This window comes from Pongo abelii, chromosome 1 (assembly GCF_028885655.2).
Source record: "Pongo abelii isolate AG06213 chromosome 1, NHGRI_mPonAbe1-v2.0_pri, whole genome shotgun sequence".
Taxonomy (NCBI): Eukaryota; Metazoa; Chordata; class Mammalia; order Primates; family Hominidae; genus Pongo; species Pongo abelii.
The window spans coordinates 186,861,794-186,888,719 of record NC_071985.2 but is presented as its reverse complement, the minus strand read 5'-3'; the positions used below and the strand labels follow the sequence as shown (position 1 = coordinate 186,888,719).

Here is a 26,926-nt window from a genome sequence, read left to right as displayed (position 1 = left end):
CTTTTTCTTTTTTTTTGAGACGGAGTCTAGCTCCGTCTCCCAGGCTGGAGTGCAGTGGCACGATCTCAGCTGCAACCTCTGCCTCCCAGGTTCAAGAGATTCTCCTGCCTCAGCCTCCCAAGTAGCTAGGGATTACAGGTGTACGCCACCAAGCTGGGCTAACTTTTGTATTTTTAGTAGAGACAGGGTTTTGCCATGTTGGCCAGGCTGGTCTCGAACTCCTGACCTCAGGTGATCTCCCCACCTTGGCCTCCCAAAGTGCTGGAATTACAGGCGTGAGCAACCACGCCTGGGCTCTTACTGCTTTCCGATGAATGTATATCAATGGCTTTTGCAGTACCGTAAAGTCAAAGATTGTGAGTTGAACCATGGTAAGTTGGGACTGTCTGTACAAGTGATAGTTCTCACTTTAGGAATGAAGCTACTGTTGTTGTCCATGGTGAGTGGGTATTTTGGGTGAGCAGAGTATGTTCTATTAGATGGATGTGACATTCTGTCCTCCCAGGTCCCTGGAGCACCTGCTGTGGTCTCAGCAGCCGCCTGCAGAGGTCACATTAGCCACTCCCCAACCCCTGCCCTTGCCTGCTGTTCCCACCTCTCCCCAAGCTCCCTGAGATTCAAAGTCCCCCAGAGGCTGCCATTCCCACAAATGGCCATGCAAGGACAGCTGCAGGGGAAGGCTAGCCTCAGGGGCCCAGAGGGACACAATGGGCACTTGCCCATGGGGGTGCCACCAGGGGTGTTGTCTCTCCAGGTAGAAATATAGAAAGGGGGGCTTGTGTGCAGCTGCTGATGTCTCTGGGGTGCGTCTGGGGACCTGTGGGTGCAGGGAGGTCCCTGGCGGGGCCCGCTAGGGCTCCTTAGGGTTGGAGGGCGTAGGGCAAGGGATGAACCCAGGCTGGCCCTCCACAGTTCCTATGCCTAGAGGGTCCCTGCTGGGCTGGGCATTAACTTTACTTGCTGGACTGTGTACAGAGGGTGGAGTCCTGGGGAGGGGCTAGGACAACTGGGGTGGTTGGGGGGGGGTGCCCAGCAGAGCGGCTTTTTGCCAAGTGACTCAGAAATGTTTCAGTAGTTTAGCCACTGGCATGGCTGTGGCGGTGCATCCTGGCTGAATGCTAGCCCTGTCCGAGGGATCTGTCTGGACCCTCCTGAGAGTCCCTGTGGCACACCAGCCGGGGAGCTCTGAGCTGAGGCACAGCAAGGAGACGGACTGGACAGTGTGGCTGGAGCAGCGTGCATGGGAGAGGCCGAGAGAGACAGGCCCACTGGACCCAAGCAGGGAAAGAGCCTGGTCCAAGTGCCTGGCACCTTAAAAAGCCTCCCTTCCACAAGATGCCCCAAGAGCCAGGACAGGGTAGTGGTTAAGGTATGGACGGCCTGGGTTTAAGCCCAGGCTCCCCGTCCTCTGACCTTGGGCAAGAGAGTTAGTCTCTCCGGGTCTCAGTTGCCTTCACTGGGGAAATGGAAACAGTAATAACAGCACTTTGCCAAGGGTTTTTGTGAGGATTTAATGAAACGGTGCAGTAAAGGGCTTGAGAGGGCTCCCACCCCACAGTGATACTCTGAGTACTTGGTCAACGGGAATTGTGTACATCGAAGCAGGAACTCACGTTACACGTTTCCAGTGAAGGCTTTACAAGTGGTGCTGGTGAGAATGGTGTTGCAATGTTATCCTGAGGGCTACTGGGACCTATTCTCAGAGTGGGCCTTATAAGATCTTAAAAGGATTGCCCAGGCTGCAGTGAAGAGGCTGAGTTGGAGGAGTGGAGGCCAAGCCAAGGAGGCCAGTGAGGAGGCCGATGAGCTAACAGAGAGAGGTCCTTAGGCAGGCAGGAGGCCTGAGGGTCCGAGGTGGGAGATATGAAGGAGTAGAACCACCTGCAGGCAGTGTGTGCAGTTAAGAATGTGGTCACTGGTGCTGGACTGCCTGGGTCCAGCTCTGCCACTTACTGGCTGTGTGTCCTTGGGCAAAGAGGAGGAGGTCTCTGTGCCTCAGTGTTGTCTTCTGCTGTGAAACGAGAAAACGATGTGACCTACCTCTTAGGGTTGTTGCAAGGGGTAATATGAGTTATTATATATTTTAAATTTTTAATTTACAATTTTCTTGGAGACAGGGTCTCATCTGTCATCCAGGCTGGAGTGCAGCGGTGCGATCATAGCTCACTGCAGCCCCAAACTCCTGGCTTCAAGAAATCCTCCCACCTCGGCCTCCCAAAATTCATTATAGGCAATGGCTGATTATATGCAAAGTGTTTGGAATAGGGCCTGGCACTATTAAGTGTTAGAACACATCCTAGTGTGATTATGTTAGCTAGTGTAACTATTAGCAGAATGGATGTGAGGGAGGACCTAGGATGATTCTGAGGTTTGTTGCTTTGGTGACATGCATGTCATCAATTGGGAATTTCAAGAAGAAGAACAGATTTGGCTGAAAGAAGGTGAGTCCTGGGGAGTCCGTGTATATGTGGGTAGGTAAAGGGGTCTGAGTCCTGGCAAAAGAGAGGCCTAGGTTAGAGAAACAGGTGGCCTGCGTATCCTTGGGGTGCACCTGGCTGCCGAGGTCACCCATGGAGAGTGGGCAGGCAGGGAGAGAAAAGGTCACGCCCTGAGGTACACCAACATTTCAGGCAACTGAGAAGGAGCCGCCTGAGGGTAGGAGAGGCCAGCCGAGTTGGGGGCATAGAGAGCTTCGGGAGGGAGAGTGTCAGACGCTGCTGAGGAGAGTGAGATGAAGACTAACCCGAATCCATAAGATTTAGTAACCGAGAAGTCTTGGTGCCGTTGGTGAGAAGGGGCCCAGTGCAGAGGGGAGGACAGATGTCAGACTGGGTGCTTTGAGGAATGAAAGAAGACAGACTAGAGCCAGGGGATCCTAACCTCCCAGGGAAATTTATTTGTCTCCACCTCCCCCCACCTCCAGGACCAAGAAAAGCCCGCCCAACCCATACTCCAGCTTGGGGGCATTGGGGTCTTAACCAGAGCTGAGGGGGGCAAGAGGAAGAGAACTTTGACTTCCTGAGTGCCTGCTGTGTGCTAGACCTTTGTCATATCACACTTGCCTGGGACAGCAGTCCTGAGGGGCTGGTATCAGACCTCCCCTCATATCCTGAAGGACGGGGCTCAGAGCAGTTGAGGGGCTGACTCGGGATTGACTCCTAGTCCTTCCCTCTCTGAGGAGACCTAGGCTACGGGAGAGAGGGGAACCGCCTCCAGTTACCCAGCTGACCAAGGGCATGGCCAAGATGGTGCCAACTCTCTTGCCACCCATGCTGGACTCCTGCCTCCCTAAAGTCAGCTCAGCAGGGGGAGGACGGGGTAGGGAGGAGAGGTGGGATGCCTGGGATGCCCCTGAAGGCCAGCCACCCAGGGCTGAACTTCACTTCCATAACCTCCAGTCTCATGATGTCACGTGTGGAGTCACCCCCACTCCAGTTGTGACCCTTCTGAAGAGCAGCATGAAGGGGCAGGCCCTTCTCCATGCCAGGCCCTGGGCTGGCCACTGGGGGCAGAGGCAGAGGAGAACATCGTGCCCTTGGAGGGTTTTCATGACAACCTGGAGACACAACAGATGTTTTTAGTGCTAAGCATGAGTGCCGGAACATGTACCGAGAGACATGGATGTATGTGCAGCTGTGTGTGTAGGGGAGTATGGGGTGTGATGTGGAATGTGTGGGAGTGGGCCTTAGCGGGTCCATCTTTGATATCTGCCTACTCCATCTCATCTCTGCAGGAGCCAGATCTGGATCCCAAGCCAATCCTGGAGCTGCCCCTGGCAGAGCTGGCCCAGCAGCTTCGGACTGAAGAGCTGAATCTGGAGAGCATCCTCTGTAGCTACTTAAAGCAGGTGGTGGCCCGGGCACAGGATCCAAGCCGGGGGCTCTGGGCTGGAGTGGGGGATGTCACTTGTCATTGTTTTACTCAGAGGAGCTGAGGGGCAGGTGTAACTCTGCCACTGACTTGGGAGGTGGCACATGCCACAGTTACCTCAGGGTGGCAGGAGGGGCTGGGGCAACCGAGTGCCCTGCTTTGGCCCTGGCCTCACCTGGGGCTGTTGTCTGCTGTCTTCACTGTTGTTCAGGCACTGAAGGTGCACCAGGAGGTGAACTGCCTAATGGATTTCCTGGGGGAATGTGAGGAGGAACTGCAGGCATTAAAGAAGCTTAAGAAGAGTGAGAGAGGCCTTCTCTATGGGGTCCTCATGAGCCTCAAGGACACCTATGACAGCATGGTGAGCCTGGGGTGTACATGCACACGAATGTGCATATGCATGCTTGTGCCACCAGCCTGGAGCTTGGTGTGTGACACTGGGGGGCTCAGTGTGTGACACTGGGTGAGTCATTTAAAACTGCACAGCTACAAAACGGCAAACTGAGAGTTAAACCCAGAATTTGGGCTCCAAACCCCAAATTCTCAGCCACAACACTCTTTTGCCATCCGTGAAGTGCTGCGCTTGTGTCCCCAAGGATGTGAGAGTGTGTGTGAGTCGGGGTGGAATGGGGCTGAAAATGAGCCAGCTGGCTGGTTCCACCCTGACCCCCATGGCTGGAGGTAATGTTCCTTCCCTGCAGGGCCATGACTGTACATGCTGCCTGGCCTAGTTCCTGGAGAAGCCTGGACTTCATAAGGACGGGGTCATTATGAAAGTGCTTAAGGCCCAAGGAGCCATCCCCTTTGTTAAGACCAACATCCCGCAGACGCTGCTCAGGTCTCTGAAGTGGGCTAGCTGGGGTCTGGGGCTGGGCTGAGCCCAGGGCTGAAACAGCTCTTTAAAGTCCAGATTCAGGGCAGAGGGTGAGGAGGGGGCTAGTCATGCAGACTTCAAAGACCAGGGTTCTTGGGCCAGCCCTTTCTGTCCCTGGGGCTGAGTTTCTTTATCATAGAACATGTGGATGGACTCCACAATCTGTAAGGGCCCTTCGGGCTCCAAGGTTCTGTAAAGCTACACTCTGTTTCTATCCCAGTTTCTCTCTCAAATTGTTCTATTTCTCCCCAGGCTTCTCTCTTTGATTTTTCTCCCCATTGCTTATTCTCTCCCTTCCCTACTCAGCCTGTGGTGCATCTGTGTTTTGTGAGGAACATGTTCTCAGTTCTGATGGCAGAGCTGTGGGCTCTTTGGTCCTGATATTAGGAGTCATGGCTGGTGTCTGATCTTGGTCTTTCTTGCAGGAGCAGCCCCTCACTCCAGCTGGAAGGGAGCCCAGGAAGCCTCAGCTTTAGGGAGGAGCTCATGGAGCCCAGGAAGCCCTGGGGTTGACTCTGGAGGGTGGTTGGCCCCCATATGGGGAGGGGTCTGCCCAGTGAGGCTTTCACCCTCAGCTCATTTTCTTCTGCTTCCCTTAGCTTTGAATGCGGCAACTCCATCTATGGCCAGATGTTGAACTACTGAACTTAAAGAAGACACGTGGGGGATCCTCAGGGGGTGAGGGAGCTCTGCTGGCAGAAAGGGGGTCCATCCTAGGCATGGGTACTGACACAGGTGACAGCATCTGCATACCAGCCAGCTTCTGTGGTGTTTATGGTCTCTGGATCACAGGTTCCCGCCTCAGGTACTCATTGATGGTGGTGGTGGGGTGGGCTTGGACCTGCCTAAGGGAACTAGGGGGTGGGGAAGTAGAGGTGTCTGCTCCTCCCATCAACTTTCATCTACCTAGCTCAGTAGTAGGGGAAGTGGGTAGGAGGGCTTCAAATAACTCCTGCAGTAGCCATGCTAAACGTACCATGTTTTGTCCAGGTGGCAGTAGAATAGACCTTCCACTCATTAACTCATCAGCTCATTAATTCATTAATCTATACAGCTATCCATCCACATACCCCTTCTCTTACTCACTCATCAATCTGTCCATTTATCTGCCTATCTGTCCTTCATCCATTCAATCACCCACGTGGTCATCATCTCAGTTTCTATCCATCAATCAATTTTACCATTCATCCACTATTTATTTAAAAGATTTTTATTGACTATTTACTGTGTCAGACATAACAGCTCCTTGGGTACTAGCTACTTGGGTTACTTCAGTGAACAAAAGAGACAAATATCTCAGCCCTTGAAAAACTTACACATACTCTTCCTTCCAACCATTTATTTATCCATCCATCTTTCCATCCATCCATTTGTGTATCCATCCATCAATCCACATTTGTATCTCTCCATCCATCCATCCATCCATCCATCCATCCATCCATCCATCCATCCATCCATCCGTTCATCGTGTATGCATGCATGCATCCACCCATCTCTCAACCCCTTTCTGTGTACCCACACCATGGCCCCTATTCTGGGGACATAGACCACTCTTGGACCCAGCCCCTGCCCCTGCTGTGCTCTTAGACACACAAATGAGTTAGTCAGAAAGTGATCAGGTCTCTAAGAGAGGGTCAAAGCTTGTGGGAATGCACAAGAGGAAGCTGACATTTTCTTCAACAGAGATTTATTAAAAGCTTATACTCTTGACTTTCAGAGGCAGGGCAAGGGAAGGGAAGGATTCCTGGAGGAGGCAGCATTTGAACGTGGTTTTGAGGGCCAGACATGCCAACATGATGTGGCGTCTAGAAGGCTGTAAGATTGTTTGTAAGCGGCTGACTTTGCCTGCAGCAATATGCACGTGTGGAAGGGCTAGAAGGGGAAGCCGTGGAGAGTTAGAGTCTTGAAAAGCAGTCAAAGAGATCAGACTTTATGCTGTGGGCAGCAGAGAGTCAGGGAAGGTTGAAGCAGCTCCCATTTTTGTGGGCTGCGCCCTGGGGGAGCACATTGCCTGGATGCTCAAGCCTCCTGGCACCCAGGCCTCTCCCTTCACATGCTGAGCTGGGCTCTGGGTCAGAATGTTTTGCAGCTACACTGGAATTGCCTCTGCCATAAAGGGGAAAAAAATTGGGTAAGTCCTGGTCTGTGCCTGTGGCCACCCCATTTAAAGATGAACCTGCCAGTCTTTCTCCCAAGGACATTTCGCTCAGCTCATATCTCCAGACAGATCAGCCCCACAGATGATGACTGAGAGGGCGGACTGCATGGTTCCCACCTGGCCTCCCCTTGTCCAGTGACTCTTGGCCCTCTGAGAAGGGCTTCTGTCCTGCTATCCAGCTTTAATCTCTTCCTTCGCCCTGACCATGACCTTGGAACCCACTCTCTGAGGCCAGGCAGTTGGGATCCCCAGGGCACAACAAATGAGAGGTGCTTGCTGGGCACGGTGGCTCATGCCTGTAATCCCAGCACTTTGGGAGGCTGAGGTGGGCAGATCACTTGAGGTCAGGAATTCGAGACCAGCCTGGCCAACATGGTGAAACCTCGTCTCTACTAAAAATACAAAAATTAGCCAGGTGTGGTGGTGCGCACCTGTAATCCCAGCTACTGGGGAGGCTCAGGCAGGAGAATCACTTGAACCCAGGAGGTGGAGGTTGTAGTGAGCAGGGATTGTGCCACTGCACTCCAGCCTGGGTGACAGAGAAAAACTTCGTCTCAAAAACAAGCAAACAAAAAATAAAACACAACAAACAAACAAAATGAGAGGTGCCTGTCTCTCTCCCCTCCTCTTTGTGCAGTGACCACGGTGGCTGGCCCCATGGCCCGGGATGTGGAGAGCCTGGCGCTGTGCCTGCAAGCCCTGCTGAGTAAAGACATGTACCGACTGGACCCCACTGTGCTCCAGATGCCCTTTAGGGAGGAGGTAAGCCAGGTGGGAGAGCAGACCTGGGGGTTTCCTTGCCCCCCACCATCATTCCTCCCTGACCTGTCTGCCATGTTACCTTCCCAGGTGAAGACCCCCTTTCCCACCCCAGGCTGCAGTGAGTGAGAAGCCCACATGCTCAGTCCAGTTTGTTTCCTTCCCCTGCTGGAGGCCAGCTGCTTTGGCCTCTTGGCTATCTGGAGCCATAGCTTGTAAGTGCCCCCAAAGAGGGCCTCCAGTGCCATATACCCAACCCATGCAGGCAGAATACTCAGCAAGTGTGGTTCAGAGGGTGTGGCATCCAGTTAAGCTGGGTTTTTAACCCTCTAGGTAACCCTGGCCAAGTCACATCTCTTCTCTCAGCCTTAGCCTCCCCATCAGTACAATAAAGAGGTTAGGCTGGGAGATCACTCCACACCCTTCTGTCTACAGCAGCCTTCATTTATTCGTTAATTCATTCAACAACATTTTCTTGTACCAGCTGTGTGCCAGGCTCTGTGTGTCTCATCCTCACACTCTATAGAGTGAGCAGTGCTCCTCCCATTTACAGCTGGGGAGACTGAGGGGAAGTGAAATGACTTGCCTAAGATCATGTAGTTAGTAACTGGCAGAGCTGGCTTTGAACCCAGCCCTATCTAACTGCAGAACCCTCTCCATAGGGCAGTTTCTGTCTACCTCCCGGCAATGTCTGTTCCTCGGATTCCCTACACCCCTCCTAGCATTATCAACCTGAGATCATTGTATATCATCCATGATTTGCCCCTACAAACATGTGCTGTGTGACGGGTGAGGGGCAGCTGCTTTTCTGGCAGCACCCCACTTCCCAGGACTAGGGGCCCTCCACCCCCGACCCTGGTCTGGGTATTTGCCCCTATAGATCTCCATCCTCATCTTTTCCTAACATTTCTCTAGCTTAAAGATATTTGTGTCTATGCATGACTTACTCACCTGCCAACCCACTCAACTCCAACCGTCCATTCACCCACTCACCCACATATGCATTCAACCCTCTGCCCACCCAACTACCCACCATCTCATACATACATCCACCCACCCACCCAGGAGTCTGTCTACCATCTATCTCCTATCCACCCCATCTGCCCAACCACCCATCTCATCCATTTCTCCTTCTTCTAGGGGTTTCCCCAGAGCACCTAGAGCCTGGAGAGTATATAGGGAGGCTCCCAGGGGGTCTTGGGGTGTCCACGTGGATTCCCCCCTTTGTGAGGACAGCTGTAGACCAAGGCCCTGCCCTTAAAGTCTGGCTCTTGGATAGAGTGGGGCCACCTTGTCCCCAGCACAATCTCTCCTCCGAGCTCCATCCAGCCCCTTGTGCCCCTAGGTTTACACCAGTAACTGGCCCCTTCGAATTGGCTACATGAATCAGATGGTTACATCCAGCCATCCCCTAGCATGGCCAGGGCTGTGCAGCTCACCTTCTGGCTGCTCCAGGATGCATGACACCAGGTAGTCTCACCTGGTCCTGGGTGAGAGAGAGGCTGGGCCAGTGCGAGGATGCTGGGTGGGGCCATCCTTGGAGACAAAGGTGGCTACATCTGAGTTTGAGGTGCTGAGATAATTGTGTTCCCCCTATGCTTCCTGGAGAAGACTGATGGAGTGGAGGTGGGGACAGGGTGAACCCTACCCTATAAGGAAGGCATCAAGCTTTTGTGCTTCCTCCTTCAGTGGTGGAGATTCAGGGACTCACTCCTATAATCCCTTTAGCTTGGGTCTCTGTTGCCTCCATCAAGTGGCCGTAAGGAGCTTTCTGTCTCCAAAATCCCCACCCTAGCCCTACCCCCACCTCCCCTGCCCCCAGTGGCTTGTCCTGGCCTCACTTCCCCTTTGAGATTCTACCATGTGATCTTGGGCTAGCCTTTTAACCTCCCTGGGCTTGTTTTCTACCCAATGGGGTGGCTGTGAAGATTAAATGTGGTTCCATAGATAAAGCACTTGGCATGCTGGCTGGATCACAGTGAAGCATGAAGGAAATGAGGGCTGCTCTCGTTCTGTTCTGTCGCATCTGTGTGTGAGGGTGAGGGAGTGGGGTGGCAGGAGACCAACCAGTGACACAGGCCTCCCATACCATGCTCAGGCGCTGAGGTGGATGGAGATGCACGAGATGATGTGGCATCCCTCTTGAAATCTTGGGGGATGCAGAGACAGAGAACCAGGCAGGGTTGGGGAAGCTCCAGACCCTGACTCTGCCTCTGCCTCCCCAGGTTATCCCCTTCTCCATCCCCCAGGCAGAGTACGCCATCAAAGACTTGTACATGGGGGGAATGTTTACTGATGGAGGGGCCACTCTTCTAGAGAAGATGTACATTATCTGCTGGGGTGGGGCATAGTGGAAACGAGGTAGGGGAGTGGGCTGGAGCCAACCTGAGTCCCAGGAGGGAAACTGGGGGCCTGGGCTGGGATGCCTCTGGCTAACAGTGTGACCTTATGCTGCAAGCCACACACTGGGCCTGTCTTTAGGATGCACCTGTTCTGGGGGTGGGGCTGAGAGCAGAAGTGCATCTTTGGGTTTGGCCTCCTTCTGGTCTACGGAGTGGAAGTTGGGTGGCTGTGGGGGCAGGTCACACATTGGCTAAGGGCTGTGACTTACCCATCTGCGACTGGTTCCTCAGAGAGGGGGACATTGTGGATCCCAGCATAAAGGGCATGGTCAACCAGCTCTGCCTGCCAGTCCCTGTCAAATGTTTCTTGACCTGGATCCCGAAGTACACAGTAAATGCAGGCCCTGGTCAGGGAGGGCTTTGGAAGGGCAGGGGGCACAGGGAGTAGGAGGGGCTCAGAAAGCAGAGGGAGCTCACAGAAGAAGTGGAAGTGGGATCAGAGAGGAGGATGAGGCCCAGAGAATGCTGGTAGCTCAGAGAGGGGTTCAAAATGGGAAAGAAGAATGAAGGGCTGGGTGCATGGTGGCTCATGTATGTAATCCCAGCACTTTGGGAGGCCAAGGTAGGAAGATCACTTGAGCCCAGGAGTTTGAGACCAGCCTGGGCAACATAGTGAGACTCCATTCTCTAAAAAGAATGGAAAAAACAAAACAAAACAAAACTAGCGGGCATGGTGGTGCATGCCTGTGGTCCCAGCTACTCAGGAGGCTGAGGTGGGAGGATTGCTTGAGCCCAGAAGATCAAGGCTGCAGTGAGCTGAGATCATGCACTGCACTTCAGCTTGGGTGACAAGTAAGACTCTGTCTCAAAAAAAAAAAATTAATTAAAAAAATAATGAAAGAAGGGGATGGGGCTAAAAGGGTAGGGTGCTCACAGAGAGGGGAGGGGGTTTCAGAGAGGAGGCTCAGAAAGGGGGAAGGGCATTTGGAGGGCTACAGGGCCAGTGTGAGCTCGGAGAGGCTCAGGGCTTGGTGAAGCGGTGTAGGCTTGTTGAGGATCGGAGGGTTCCATGTCAGTGTGTTAAGCAATGCTACCCTTCTTGGACCCCCTCCTGGGCAGGCTGGCTGTTTTCCTGTCGGTTCTGAAGTTGAACTCCCTCTCTCAGCCCCCCTCTAAGATCCCCGAACTAGCCAGCATCTTGAAGAGATTCGTGGAATGGGGTGAGTCTCCCTAGGGACAGCTCCTGCTCACAATGGTTGTCCATGGGATGGTGGGAATAGAGGAGGGGCATACCCACTTAGTGGGTAACTATTTAGATTTTGGACTCTAATTAGGGTTTTAGGATCATGCCTGACATTATCGTTAGATTGAGACTTTTGACTGGTGTCGGGACTTGATTTGGAGTTAAGATCTGAATTAAGGCCGGGTGTGATGGCTCACGCTTGTAACCCCAGCCCTTTGGGAGGCTGAGCGGGGAGGATCACTTGAGGCCAGGGGTTCAAGACCAGCTAGGACAACATGATGAAACCCCGTCCCTGCTAAAAATACAAAAATCAGCAGGTGTGGTGGCACGTGTCTTTATCCCAGCTACTCGGGAGGCTGAGGCACGAGAACCACTTGAACCCAGGAGGTGGAGGTTGCAGTGGGCCAAGATGGTGCCACTGCACTCTAGCCTGGGTGATAGAGACAGACTCTGTCTCAACGGAAAAAAAATCTGAATTAAGGCTAGGTTGAGGTAAAATTTGGGACTGAAGTTGAGATTAGGTTTTATTTGGGGATGGGCTTAAGACTGAGGCTGGGGTTGGAGTTGGTTTGGGTTGGGGTTGGTGGGGCGAAGATAGATTTGGAAGAGGGTTGGGACTGAGCCTGGAGTTGGGGTGGGGCTAGAGTTAGGGTTAGAGATGAGGTTGGGAGAGGCTGGTATGGGCTTGGGTTTGCTGTTGGGCTTGGCCTGGTGGGGTTGGTGTTGAGATGCTGGGCAGAATTGGGCTGGAGTGGCCTGAGGGCTAACTGGGTGCCTCACAGATTAGGGTAAGGAGCCTGTGGCCTTTGAGGCAGCCCATGAGTTCCTGTGACTGGTGGAATGGGGGGTAGATTGACCAGAGGATGTGTGCTCTTGGGGACCTTGAGCAGGCAAGATGTCTTGGCCAGGGGACAAGACACGGGGTCACTCCCAGCCCATCAGCTGATTTGCAGCGTGCACTGAGGCCTTGGGTGTCATGTCCCATTTGTACAAAAGGGTTCCCTCCCATGCTGACCTTTGAACTTGTCAGAGTCTTCCTCATTCTTTCAGGACACCCAAGAAACTGTGGGAGCAGCACACAGCAGTGGAGGTGATGCATGCCTGGGAAGACCTTGAGGGGCTGCTGGAGCTGGGGCTGCAGACACCTGGGTAGTGCCCTGAGTGGTCAGAGTTATGGCCTGGCCTGCAGAGGAGGCCCAGCTGGACCTGGGTTGGGGGGCGCTTGGTGACCTCAGAAGTTATTCTAGTCCATCTCCCTAGAGCATTGTCCCCAAATCCTTGTGACCTGAAATTCAGCTTCCCATCCCTTCACCTCTGTCCCTTGGAAGATCCTGAACCTCCACAGGTATCTCAGGCCGAAGCTTATAGCCTGAGACTTCCTCCTGGTGTGCAACTCAGTGCTGCCTGGCAGCATCTGACCTTGTCTGGCAAACAGTAACCCCTGCCGGTCCTACCCCTACCATCCCTCACTGTCCCTGCAGGAATATCAGCAAGAGTTCATAGCCAAGTGGAGGTCCCTGGACCTGGATGTGCTGCTGGTGCCAGTTCTGGGCTCTGCCTTCTGTATAGGCTCTTCCTCCCTAGCATCAGGTGAGAGCACATTGGGTCTTGGTGGCGTTGAGATTGGGAGTCCAGGACTCCCGAGTCCTGCCCCAGCTTCTGTGATCTTGCCCTCTGTCTCCATTCACTTTTTAAAAATATTTCTTAAATTGAGATAAAAGTCATAACACAAATTCACCATTTTAAAGTGTACAATTGAGTGGTTTTTAGAATTTCAAAATGTTGTGCAACCACCACCATTATCTAATATCTGAACATTTCTGTCACCCTGAAAGGAAAGCTTGTACCTGTTAGCAATTTCCATTCACTTTAAAAATGAACTTTATGGAAGTATAATTTACACGCAATAAAATTCACCGATTTTAAGTATAATTTGATGAATTTTGACAAATGTATACAGTTGTATAACCACTACTATAATCAGAAATACAGAACAGAATATATTTTTAGATTTTATAGATATATGTTCCATCACTCCCAAATTTCCCTCATGTCTCTGCAGTTCACTCTATCCCTAACCCCAGCAACCACTGATCTGCTTTCTGTCACCATAGTTTTGCCTTTTCTAGAATTTCATACAAATGGAATCAAAGGGTATGAAGCTTTTGTGTTTGGCTTCTTCCACCTAGCACATCCATTTACTAGTTTTTTTTTTTTTTGAGACAGAGTCTTGCTCTGTCACCCAGGCTGGAGCACAGTGGCATGATCTCAGCTCACTGCAACCTCCTCTGCCTTCTGATTTCAAGCAATTCTCCTGCCTCAGCCTCCCAAGTAGCTGGAATTACAGGTGTGTGCCACCACGCCCAGCTAATCTTTGTATTTTTAGTAGAGACGGGGTTGCGCCATGTTGGCTAGGCTGGTCTCGAACTCCTAACCTCAGGTGATCCACCCACCTCAGCCTCCCAAAGTCCTGGCATTACAGGCGTGAGCCACTGTGCCCGGCCCATCCATTTACTGTTAACATGCCCTCTGCTGCCCTACTTCAAAAGGGGTCTTCAGCCCAGCCTGACCAAAACATGGGCTCAGGACAGGGTAATATCTGGGCCATCCCTGGGTCCCATGCACAGGTGCTGGTCTCAAAGGTGCTGCCCAAGGCAGGATAAAACTCAGTTCCAAACCCGAGTCTGGACTCCTCTCCCCTGACCTTAAGAACATGTCCTCCTGGGTCCCCCGACTGTGGCCAGCCAAAGGCGCATCCCACGCCTGACTCTCCCTGCACACATGTGGCTGCTGCAGAAAAGCTGTCCTTTCAACTCCAGGTGGCGCTGTGCACCCCTACTATCTTGAAGGCCGCTGCACAGGAGGGCATGGGCTGAATCCTCCGCCATCCACTAGCTGTGTAGCCTTGGAAAAGCCCCTAACTCTGCCACCTCGATTTCCTCACTTGTACACAGTCAATAGTAATCCACACCTCACAGAGTGGAGAGGATTCAAGGGATCAGCAATATGATGAGGCCAGCACAGTGCCTGGCACTGAGTAAGGCGTCTGCAATGCAGATTCCGTCCTTCCCTCCACCCTGGGGAGAGCATGAGGCACTCCTGACACAAACTGGCTAGTCCGAGCCCAGAGCGCTGAAGTTCCCAGAAGGACCGGGAGGGGGCGCCCACCCACATTCTTCCCCACCTGAGTCTGCGCTGACGATTTCCTGGGCTTATCTGGATCTTCCTGCAGAAAGCCAGTCTTACGTGACCCTGTACAACCTCCTGGACTTTCCCGCGGGCGTGGTGCCTGTCACTATCGTGACACTACAGGGCGAGGAGGAACTGGCCTTCTGCAAGGGGTGCTACGGAGATAGTTCTGATAAAAATTTCTCGGAGGTCAGTTTCCTTCTCCGAGCCTCTCCCGCAGCGGGGACAAACCAGGGCTGGCTCTATCCGGGTTGGGGCCCCTGACGGGTGGTGGTGGAGAGAGTAGGGCGGGGCTGGTCATTCCTGGTGTTCACCCTTTGGCACTTATGCTAGTTTCACCCCAACCCTGAGGACACATCATTTGACCTTCTTGTCAGCCCCATCCATGTCAAGGGAGAAAACTTTGCAAAACCAGTGGTTTTCTTTAAATTTCTTTTTCCTCCTCTTCCTCCCTCTCCCCCTCTTCCCCTTCCTCCTTCTCCTCCTCCTCCTTCTCTTCCTCCTCCTCCTCCTTCTCCCCCTCCTCCTCCTCCTTCTCCCCCTCCTCCTCCTCCTTCTCCCCCCCTTCTCCTCCTTCTCCTTCGTCCTCCTTTTCCTTCTCCTTCTCCTTCTTTTTTGAGACAGAGTCTTGCTCTATCGCCCAGGCTGGAGTGCAGTGGCACGATCTCGGCTCACTGCAACCTCTGCTTCCTGGGTTCAAGTGATTCTCCTGCCTCAGCCTCCCAAGTAGCTGGGATTACAGGCACCTGCCACCACGCCCGGCTAATTTTTTTTTTTTTTTGAGATGGAATCTCACTCTTTTGCCCAGGCTGATGTGCAGTGGTGCGATCTCAGCTCACTGCAACCTCCACACCCTGAGTTTGAGCCATCCTCCTGCCTCTCAGCCTCCCAAGTAGCTGGGACTACAGGCATGCACCACCACGCTCGGCTAATTTTTGTAATTTTAGTAGAGACAGTGTTTCACCATGTTGGTCAGGCTGGTCTCAAACTCCTGGCCTCAAGTGATCCGCCTGCCTTGGCCTCCCAATGTGCTGGGATTACAGGTGTGAGCCATTGCGCTTGGCCTTCTTTGCATTGCTGTAGGTAAAAACAATCTCAGAGGCAGGGAGGGCAGAGCAGGGCAAAAGCCGCTGGTTATGAGCTTACTGTGTATCTGCTCTGGATATGACCTCTCTTGGGACCTCTGTTTCTTCACCAGGAAAATGGGAATAAAAACATCTACGTTGTAGGGTTGTGCTAAAGGTTAATTAATTTGAAAAAGAGAATGAAGCAATTTGTATAAGGTCTTGCGTGTAGGAAGTGTTCAATAAATACTATGATTAGTAAGTCAGAGTGGTTTCAGAAAAGAAAATATTACCAAATATTTAACTGCAGGGTCTAAAATAACACACCTGACTTTGGTGAGAGAGAGAAGGAGAGAGAGGAAGAGAAAGAGGCCAACTCCGAAACATATGCACGTATCCGAGTCAGACATTAAGTAACTTACTTTTTCTGGAAATTGGTTTTAGTGCTAGAGTTACCCAGTGGAACTGCTGACCTGAATTCAGAGAAAATAACAATAATGACACTATCTCATGTGTCTTGAGCACTTACTCTGTTCCGGGAGCTGTTTAAAAGTGCCTTGTATAAATATTAAATCATTAAATTCAATAACTCTCCTGTGAGGTTTTTTAAATGAGGAAAATGGAGGCACAGACAGATTAAGGGACCGGGCCAAAGCCACACAGCCAATTGAAGTGGAGGAGCTAGGACTTGAAGCAGGTGATCTGACTCCAGAGACAAAGGCAAATAAAGCCTCAAATGATATCATCATAAAGCAATGAAAACAGGTTTGAATTCCTACAAGGATGTTTGGATTTCATGGCAGGGACTCAGGCTTAGCCCCCATGTTCCTGGGCCTGTTTTGGGCCAAGGCAATACTTTCACTGTGGAAGGGTAACCAGGCTCTGGATCAGGGATTAGCATACTCTTCTTTCTCTTGCTTGAACATTGAGTGGATGCTCGGCTTTCTCTTTCATCATTATAATCAGCATTCTGCACACGGAGCAAGTTTTACATGTTAACCCTGAAGAACTATGGCCAATAAAATCACAACAGTCTTTTCAGGATTCACTGAGAGCTGAGGAAGCCTGGAATTCTGAGATCTAGGTCATTTTTACCTTAATATAGATTGGGAAAGGGATGTTTGGACTAAAGCATCACCTAGACCAACCCTTGGTACAGAGGCCCAGAATAGCATGGGTGATGAACAGAGCCAGGCAAGGGGCCTGTGAGCAGGAAGGAGGCTCTGAGTTCCCAACCTTCTCTCCTGGCAGGCGATAACAGGATCCGTCAGACTTCCGGTGACTGTGCAGTGCTTTGCTTTGCCATGGGAAGAGGAGCTGTGTCTCCGGTTCATGAAGGAGGTGGACACCTTGGTCAAGAATCAGAGGGGGCCCAAATGACAGGCTCCTGGAATGGAGTAACAGCTCACGAAACATGGGGCTGGTTGTGGTGGCTCATACCTGTAATCCCAGCAGTTCAGGAGGCAGAGGCTGGCAGATCACTAGTGGCCACGAGTTTGAGACCAACCTGGGCAACATAGCGAAACCCTGTTTCTAAAACATTTTCTTGGTGTTACTCCTGTAGATCCTCACTCAAGTGTGCTCCTTCCTTCTCATGAATACGATGTCCACCTTATGTCTCCTTCTGGAACCCCACCAGGTTCCTTTTCTTTGTTGGTCCCTCTGTGTGGGTGCTCAATATTCCTCAGATGGGCCCACGGTGGGGAGCAGGGTGAGGAGCTCAATAAACATTTTCTGACTGGCCTCGGCCTCATGATCTCTGGTCTGGGTGAGGCTGTAATCTCCTGGTGGTCTTCTGCCTCTAGTTGCTTTCCTCCAATTCAGTCTCCCTGATGCTACCCCAGATTGCAGTGGGGAAAGAGCCCCAAACAGAGAGGCTGGAGATCTGGGTCCAAGTCCTGACTCTGTCTCTGACTTGCTGTGTGATGCTGGGAAGTCCCTTCATCTCTCTGCACCTGAGTTTTCTCATCTGAGTTTCAGATTGAGGGGGTTAGATTTGATAAGGTCTATGGTACCTACCAGCTTGACCATTCTGTGAGCTGTGATTTCTGGGCACTGTCCTGATTAAGAACTTGCCATGATTCCCACTGATGTCTGGAGAGGGTTCCAGAGAGCAAGGCTGAGACAGTGGAACCCAGTCAGAGTGGAGCTTGGGTTAGGACCTAGACCCCTGGCTCACAGTTCAGTGCTTTTGCCACAAAACACCAATTCCTTGGTCTGACATCGGCATGTCTCCGGGATCCTCCATAGCCTCCTCTCCCATGGTTCCACCACAGCACTGCCTCCTTCCGTTCCCTCAAACTGGAGCCTTCTCACCAGCATAAGCCCGCCTTATGCTTCTGGCTCCATGTCGCTATTCAGACTGTTCCCTCCACCTGAACACCATTGCTGTCTTCTGTGTCCTTCAAACCCTGTGTCAAATACCACTTCCTCCAGAAAGCCTTTCTTGATCCCCCCCCATTATTTTCCCTTCATCTAAACTCTTGAGATCCTCCTCCCATCAAATCTCTCCCTTCCCCCATCCCATTCCTCTTTGTAGCCCTACTTCCGCCAACTATGCAAATTGATGAACTCACTTTTCCCCGTGCATCATAGCACAGATCTTCTGAAGACAATGCAAAGGAATGGAATTCATCCATCCACGCTACATTTTTTGAGTACCCCCTCTGAACACAAATGTGAAATTTCAGGCAGAAAAATCCTGACTTAAAAGAATTTAACTCAGATGAAGACCCCAGGAATTGCACAGCAGAGGGGGCAGCCCTGCCTCTGCCTCCCATAGAAGGAACCACTCGGGGTGTCCAGGTGCAGGATGGACAGGGCTATTGCAGACGTCACGTGTCCCCCCACACCAATTCTACCACAGAGTCTGAGATCTCTGCAGGAGAGGGAGCCTCAGAGTTTCCCCTCAGATTGGGTTAGTAGGGCTGGTGCCCTGTGTTCCCTGCCCTGTACGAGGGAGGTCTGAATAGCTTGGAAAAGGTGAGAGACCTCAGGTGTCTCCTGCCTCTTCTTCCTGCATCCCATTGCTGGCGCGGCATTCTGGGCACCAGGGGGCAGCATTGAGCTTCACAAAGCCCAGACAGTCCTTTCCCTCTGCTCTCAGACCCACTGTCGCTGCGACTTCTCCAGTGAGATCCTTTATTCAAACTCCATTGCACTGATGGGGAAACTAGCGAGTGGAGGGACAGAGATAGAGGGATGCAGGAATTAGCAGGCACTTTGGCTTTAGGTTAAATATTTGCAGATTTTAAGATGTAGGAGGTAGAATTCTATTTTGGCTGGAATTAGCCTGGGGAAAAGGGGTGGCAGATACCAGCTCGAAGGACTGAATAAATGGGAAGCCCTATGCTAGGCGCAGACTTCTTTTCGGCTTGGGCTTTCTCTAGTATCGCCTGAGCTGATGTTTGGAGTCATCAACCTCCCCACCTCCAGCGCCAGCTCCAGCGCTGACCCCTAACCTCTGACTGGTGACAACTACCTGCCAGCACCATCTTCACCTGAAATCACTCCGTGATCTGTGACTGTGGATGTCATTTGCTGTCTTGCTGTGGGGGCCTCTTTGAAGTCCGTGTGTGGGTACATATGGAACCTCCTCCCCTTCCCACTCTTATTCCTTCAACCATGAAGGGTTTGGTCGGGGTACACACGGGTCCAGGTTCTGGCTCTCTTTCCTCTGAGACATTGTGCAAGTCTCCAGCTTCTCTAAGCGTCTGTAACATGGGGCTGAAGATCACGTCTGCCCAGCTGCAGGATGAGACAGACCCTCAGAAACCGAGGGAGCAGGTGGGAGGGACTCGGGCTCCCGCTCCCCAGTCGCTGTGGGGTGAGGGGCCTGCTCAGGTCTGGGTGTCTGTGCCCAGAATTCACGGGGAGGAGCCGGCCCCTCATGCGGGTGCCTGTGAGAGAGCAACAGGGTGGGTCACTCCAGCGGAGGAATTTAGCTGAGAAACAGGAGCATTCCCAGGGTGAGGGGCTCTAGAAAAGCTGGGGCTAAGGGCCCTGACTAGGATGTTACGGGAAGGGGGCCTTGAATTCTGATCTCGTTTCTGCCTAAGACCTATCGCCTTTCTGAACCTCAGTTTCCCCTTTGGCTGCATGGGGAAGGGGTGCCCGCATGCCCCCGCCCGCATTCAGTTCGAAGGACCAGCCAGTAGGCCCTGCGCCGCCCAGGGACCCCCCCGGCCTTTGCGTCCCACCCAGCGCAAGCCTCTTCCGCTGCGCGCGGCCTCGGGAGCGCTGGGCAGACAGCTCTGGTGGGAGCGCCCACGTCTCCCGCGGACACTGACGGACGGGCGGCCGCGCAGGCCCGCGCCCCGCTCCCGCCCCGCCGGCCGCGCCTCCCGGGGCGCCCGCATTAAAGCGCATATGCAAGCCATGAATTATCAACTGAAAGGAGTCAATTACCGGCTCTAAAAACGAGTGTCTGCGCCCGCAGCGCCCCGGGCCATCCGCCTATTTACGGAGCGATCTACCCCGCCCGGCTGGGGAGGAGGCCTCGGGAGGGAGAGAGACGGAGAAACGGAGCCCGAGACCGGGAGAGAGCCGGAGAGGCAGGGACTGGAGAGTCTGGGACACGAAGGAGAGTCGGGGAGACACCGAGATTCAGCAAGACGCGCGGAGGGCCGGACGGGGGCCAAGGCGGCTCAGTCCCTCTTCTCCCCCGAGCAGGGGAGGAGAGGTGGGGTCTCAGGACCTCCAAGGCCCTGTTCCCCTCCCTTGGCATTTGTGTAAGGACGCAGGCCCTCCACACTGCTGACTGTGGCACTGGGCAGGGAGGCCCCTAGACTGGGGGTTTGGGGTTAGATCTGGGGCTCAGGCAGCGCTGGGCTGGGCATAGTTTGCAGAGGGACCCGCCGTCCTGGCAGGAAACTGGGGAGGAGGCCGCGGCTTCATCCAGGGTGGAGGTAAGAACGATGGTTGGACAGCATGACCACGAGTAAAGGGAGGAGGGCTTGAGGATAGGGACAAAGTGATGTGGAGCTTATGTAGGGGATGATGCACAGCCTTTCGGCATTGAGAGAGAAACCGGGAGACCAGCCAGCCTCAGTGGGCCCAGGAAGTCCTGCTTCCTCCCCACCCGCTCAAGCTGTTGCCTCCTCTGGAAATGCTTTTCCTGCCTTCCCTCTACCCATTCTGTGATTCCAGGCCTCCCCAGCCTCTGTGCTGCCTTAGCCTCAACACAATACACTTATTATTATTATTATTATTATTAGTGACAGGGCCTCACTTGTCACCCAGGCTGGAGTGCAGTAGTGCAATCATAGCTCACTGCTGCCCCAACCTCCTGGGCTAAAGTGATCCACCTCTGTTTCCCAAGTAGCTGGGACTGTAGGCACATGCCACCATGCCCTGCTAATTTTTTAAATTTTTTGTAGACAAGGGTCTTGCTGTGTTGTCCAGCCTGGTCTGGAACTCCTGGCCTCAAGCAATCCTCCCACCTCAACCTCCCAGTGTTGGGATTACAGGCATGAGTCCCACGATACCTGGCAACACATCCCATTCAATTCCATGATCCAGACCTGACTTTACCATAGGGCCAGAGCTTGTCCATGTTGCTCAGTATTGTGCCCTTGGAAGAAGGTCCTTGAATGTTTCCTGAAAAAAATGAATGAAGGAGTAAGCTGAGCTGGAGACACATTGGCCTGGACAGAGGCTGTGACAAAGACGGCAGGACCGGTGAGCCCAGATATGGGCCTCCCGTACAGATCAGATGGAAGGCTTTAGGCAACCACAGTACTGGGGTGAGGTCACAGAAGCTGAGTCCAGCCCTTGCTTGGGGAGAGGGGTACAGGAAGTAGCAGGGGCAGGGAGAGAAGGGGTAGATGGAGAGCTGTCATCAGCACGAGCAAGTCACTGCCAGAGCCCCGGGGCTTTGACTTGAATGCTTCAGGGCCCCTGAAATCCTAGGTCTCTTCTGGGGGAAGAGGTTCAGGGAACTCCCAGTAACTTTGAGGAAGGAATGGGGCCTACACTGGGGCGGTGAGAAGATTCTAGACTTGGGAATCAAACAGAGCCTTTCTCTTCTAGCTGTGGGATCCCAGGCAAGCCTCAACTTCTGAGCCTCAGGTTCCTCATCTATGAAATGGTGATAGCTGGGGAGGTGCCTCACGCCTGTAATCCTGGCACTTTTGAGCTCAGGAGCAACAGACTTTGTCTCTATGAAAAAAATTAAAAATTAGCTGGGCTTGGTGGTTCATGCCTGTGGTCCCAGCTACTCAGGAGGCTGAGGTGCCATTTTTGAGGCTACAAAATACCAAGCACTATGATAATGGATTATCTCTCTACTGTTCACAACAGCTTTCTAAGGTTGCTAAGTCATTTTGCAAACAAGGAAATTCTAAGACAGGCAGGAATTGGGAAATGGCAGATAAAGGTTTGAAGCCAGTTCTGACTCCAGAGTCTCTTTAACCTGTGCACCATGAAGCCTCCTAGGTAGGTCCATATACGCCCTGCCCTGTTCCCTCAGCCCTTCCAGCCTGGCCAAGTCCAGACTGGGGGAAGTGGGGGCTGCACAGCAGGCAGGGCAGCTCAGGTCCAGCAGAGGTGGCCCCTGGGGTCTTGTTCCTGCCATGGCGTGGGCTGGGCGTCTGTCCAGCTTGATGAGTCTCCAGCCCCGCCATGCCATTAGCGGGCAGCCAGAGGGGGTGTCTGCAATCGCCAACACTGGGGTTCCCACTGCTGCTTGCCTATTAGTGGCTGGTGGCTTCGTGGTGATTTATTGGGGCTTCATTTCCCCTTGGTCCGCTATAAACATATTTATACCACTGGGGTGACCGATAAATTTCCCTTATGAATCCTGTTATCTCGCCTATTAACCGTCCGTCACCTTTTATGTGGCCACAGTGGGCCAGGCCAGGGCACCAGGGCTGGGTGGGAGGCCTGAAGCCCACAGCCCCGGAGCCCAGTGAACTCTTCACCTCCCCCACTGCTCCCCAGACAGGGCAGCTGCTGCCTCCTTGGAGTTGCCTCTAGGATGAGGATACGGTCCTGGGAACAGACTGGACTTACGCGGGGCCTTTGAAATGTGGCTTCCTCCAGGGTCTCAGTGTGGGAAGTCCCTCTCAGGGTTAACCTGAGTCTCTCCTACTGTAGCTCAGCCTTCATCTCTTCTAAGTGATCAGGGGCCTCCTGAAGCTGCTACTGCTGTTGCTCTTCCTTCTCTCCCCACCCTCAGCTCTCATCCTTATCCTCTAAGTGCAGCAGAAAACTAAGACACAGTTAGATGTAGTATGGGGTTGTGGGGAGATGGCAGCTGGCATTTGCTGAGCATCTCTTCTGTGCCAGTCACTTTGCATTCGTGACTTCATATGATCTTCACACAATCCTAGGCCCAGGCATTTATGGCTCCATTTGCCAGATGAGGATGAGGAAACAAGGCTCAGAGACGTTAAATGAAGAGCCCAAGATCACCCAGCCAAAGGGCAGAGCTGTGATTTGGGGCTTTTCTGGCCCCAAAGCTGGTGCTTTCAACCACTGCACTATACAGCCTCTTTGAATGCTCTTGGCTGGGAGAGGTTAATCAAAGAAAGTTTTCCAGAGTGTTATGGAGCAGGAGAGGGAGATAAAGAGAGGGGAGGACGGGGGGCCCCTGTGGAAGGCTGATCGGGAGAAGTGGGCAGGGATGCGGAGTAGGGAGTAACCTCTTTTGCTTTCCAGTCAGGGAAACTTGGACACCTGTTCAGTCAGGCCCCATGTTGCTGGGGGTAGGGGGTAAGGTCTCTAAGAGCCAGAAGCTACCTGTCTTGCCAGAGCCTGGGCTAGAGGACTAGGGCCTAGCTCAGACCTCCTCAGCTGTATGCCTGGGCCAGAGCACCCCTCATATTTAGGACTCAACCTTCTCCTGCACATGGGCATGGAGGATTCTACCTTTTGACTACTGGATATACCAGCTTCCTTGGGAGATGGCTGAGTGCGTATATATATTGGGATGCCTCGGAGTCTTGTTTCCGCCAACGTCACCCACAAAATCGGCCACAGCTACTGCCAACTCCTCTGGAGTTAAGATGACCCCCCCATGTTCCAGTGAAAAATTCTGAGACTTGAGGAGACTGAGGTCCACGCTCTGAGTCCTGGCATTGCTTCTCCAGCTCCAGGATGATGGGTATGGAAAGGCATTGTTATTCCCATTTTACAGATGAGGCAACTGAGGCCCAGAAAGGGAGGGGATCTTAACAAAGAATGGAGTCCCAGGGCAAGGGATGGTGACTGGGGTGGGGTGGGGACTCAGCAGCATGACAGCCAAGAGGAAGCAAAGTGGGGCTGAGGGGTGGAGTATCGTCTGTGGGCCTGGGTGGCCATGGGTGGAGGTGAGGGGCTTAGCTCTCTGGAGGATGTCTAGTTATTTATGTCCTCAGAAACAGAGTCCCAGGTGGTCTGAGGGTGGCTATGGAAGAGAGGATTATGGGCTTAGCACCCCAAGGAAACAGATTCTCTTCTGACTACCAGAGGATATGGAGAGGTCATTCTGGCCACTCCCCTGCCTCCCGTGGTCCAGAGGGAAGAGCTGTTGGAGGGACAGATGGCTACAAGATCTAGCTCCTTTACCTCCTGGCTCCCCATACCCCAGCACCTGTGGGACACGGAGCCTAAGCTGGGAGGAAGTTCTAGGTTCAGGCCCCATGTGGTCACTGACCTGCTGTGCAACCTGGAGCATGCCTGGCCTCCTCTGGGCCTCCTGCTTTATCAAATCTCCAGCTCAGACTCCAGCTTACATGTTACCATATGCCACGGGGACATCCTCCCCTCAGAGCAGAGCTCCTGAGACGGGGGCCAGGGCAGGGACAAGCCAGACACTCTGGGCGTCTCTCCACAGTGGTTCTCAGCCTTGCTCTGTGTCCTGGGCTCACCTGCTCCTCTCCCTCCCCTCCTTCCACCTTCCGTCCCTGTCTTACCATCTGTCTGTCTGTCTGTCTGCCTTTGTCTCTGGTCTGGCTGCTTCCTCCCACTCCCCCATGTCCTCTCCTCTCCACAAGGTTGGTCTCCCTTGGAGGGAGGGGGAGGGCCGTGAGTGCGGTGAGAGCACACCCGAGCTCCCTCCCTCTCCCCTCCCGCCCTCTCCTCCCATATTCACATACACGCTCTCTCTCAGTCATTTTCAATGTCATAAATTTCCACGTCTCTCTCCTCCACTCGGCTATTACCTGCGCCTCCGTCACCGGGCCGCGCTCTCTCTCCCAGATGGGCTAGGCCATCTCCGCTCTGCAAATGACTCAGGGAGAGAGAGGCAGGCAAGGAAGGAGAGAAAGGAGCAGAGACGAAGAGAGATTGAGAGAGAAAGCAAGTGAGCAGAAAGAGACGGAAGCAGAGAGGGAGAGAGGCAGCCCGGGGTAGGGCTCAGCCCCTCATCCTCTTCCAAACACAGAGGTCACTGCCAACAGGGAGCCTGCCTGCGCCGGGGGTGGGGCAGGCAACAGGGTAGGATTGGGGGCTGGTGCTGAGCCTGGGGTGGAGTCAGGTCGCCCAGCTCTGCCTGCACCCATTATGGGACTCTGTCCTTCCCCTCCACTCACATTTCCTGTGCACCACCCTTGTGCCAGCCCTGTGCTGGTATTTTCTCGTTTCAGGAGGCCGGCTCTCTGCTCTGCAGTGCAATAGGCCCTCTGCTGTGCAGTGCAATAGGACCCCGTGGGGACACTGCTGTGCAGTGCAATAGGACCCCGTGGGGACACTGCTGTTCAGTGCAATAGGACCCCGAGGGGAAACTGCTGTGCAGTGCAATAGGACCCCGTGGGGACACTGCTGTGCAGTGCAATAGGGCCCCAAGGGGACACTGCTATGCTGTGCAATAGGACTCCGTGGGGACACTGTCAGGTGTGTTCAGAGTTCCTTCTGGGGGTGGAGCTGCCCTGGGAGCCGTGCCTCTTTCTCCAGAAAAGGACTCTGGGCACAAGGGACTCTCTGCTCAGACCAGGGCTTCTCACCACCATTTTGAAGCTCCCTTCTTCTCTCCTATCTCCATAGGAACGCCTAGCTTTTGCAGGACTGGTTCTTTGGATGAGAGCAGAGCAGAGCAGAGCTGGGAAGATCCAGGTGGTCTGGGGAGAGAGCATTTCCAGGTAACCCCATGGGACAGAGAGTGGAGTTAAGGAAGGGTCACTCTCCCAGGCAGGAGTAAAGTAGCAGGACTGGGAGAAAGTGGACAGGGAACCCCAGGCCTCCGAGATGTGTCTGGGAAGCACCAGCTGGTGGTATTAGTGATGGCTGTGATGTATGCACACTGCTGCTATTGCTGGGAGGGTATGGACCCTAGGCCTGGTGTGGGTACCAGAACTTCCAGAAAGGTTTACCAGCTTCTGCTATCCATACCTCCAAGTGTCCCTCCACCTAACAGAGTGATCTTCCTGAGGCAGGAAGATCTGCTTGAGCCCAGGAGTTCCAGGCTGCGGTGAACTATGATTGCACCTGTGAATAGCCACTGCACTCCAGCCTGGGTGACAGAGCAAGACCCCATCTCTAAATAAATAAATGAAAAGAAAACAATGCAAATCTGATCATGACACTCTCCTGCTTAACCCCTCCAGTGGCTCTACCGCCCATGGTGAACAAAACCGAAGCCCCTGCTGGCCCCAGCCTCTCCTCCTCTTTCTCCATGGACCTCTGTCTCCTGATAAGACCAAGAATATGTCCAGTGTCTCTGCTCTTTCTGTTCCCCTTTTTCCACAGAGGTGGCTCCTCATTCCTCAGCTCAAATGTCACTGCACAGAGGAGCCGACCCTGATCAAATGCCAGGTCACCCCATGAATCTCTGTCATGGTCTTCTGAACACCTGTTTTGTGGCCCTTTTTGCCCACTGTCATTGTGTTTCCTCATCTGTGTACTTGCTCAGTGTCAGACTCCTCTGATGGGCTGTACCTCCATGAGGTCAGGAGCTGTGTTTGTTCTGCTCACCAGAGATGGCACCTGCCATGTTATGAGCCTTCAAGGAGTGTTTGTTGACTGAATGAATGATGTTGATGTAGGTGCATCCTCTGACCTTGGTTTGGATGGGGACTGATGTTGGGATGGATATTGAGGTTGGACTGATGGTCTCAGGGTTGCTGTCCATCTGGGAAATTTGATAAAATTCCAGTGTGATAGGATCTATTCCAACAGGGAAAGGCATCTTGCCCTGATGTTGGGAATTTAGCCTATGACCAGGGTCAGGCCTCATAAAAGAGAGTTTTTCTTAACTAACGGCCACACTCTGGAGTCCCTTCATCAGTGGGTAAACGTACAGACACACACTCACACACACAGACACACATGTGTGCTCACCACAGGCATCTCCATGCACAGAGTGGTCTCAGGCAAGCCACACTCACACACATACAGTGCTCAGAGATGCTGTACACACACCTAGGCACACAAAGTGACAAACCCAGTTATGCACATTCCTGCACATGCCAGACAGAATCCCACAGGTGTATTTGTGAGCAGATATATACA

General features: G+C 53.1%; 1 protein-coding gene and 1 long non-coding RNA gene across 2 annotated transcripts; one reads left to right on the top strand and one right to left on the bottom strand.

The window, feature by feature from the left end:
- Window positions 1-5,231: 5,231 nt before the first annotated feature.
- On the top strand, window positions 5,232-17,242 carry LOC129050990 (fatty-acid amide hydrolase 1-like). Its single transcript, XM_054535284.1, has 9 exons — window positions 5,232-5,549; window positions 6,834-6,875; window positions 7,540-7,664; window positions 7,752-7,876; window positions 11,169-11,223; window positions 12,297-12,336; window positions 12,728-12,836; window positions 14,479-14,624; window positions 16,751-17,242. The coding sequence occupies exons 5-9, from the start codon at window positions 11,219-11,221 to the stop codon at window positions 16,877-16,879; spliced, it is 429 nt and encodes a 142-aa protein (XP_054391259.1). The 5' UTR covers window positions 5,232-5,549; window positions 6,834-6,875; window positions 7,540-7,664; window positions 7,752-7,876; window positions 11,169-11,218; the 3' UTR covers window positions 16,880-17,242.
- Window positions 17,243-18,198: 956 nt separating this feature from the next.
- LOC103892691 (uncharacterized) lies at window positions 18,199-21,201 on the bottom strand. Its single transcript, XR_656907.3, has 3 exons — window positions 20,986-21,201; window positions 18,981-19,398; window positions 18,199-18,671 (listed from the first exon to the last, which is right to left on the bottom strand). It is a non-coding gene; the product is annotated as an uncharacterized LOC103892691 (long non-coding RNA).
- Between the last annotated feature and the right edge of the window lie 5,725 nt (window positions 21,202-26,926).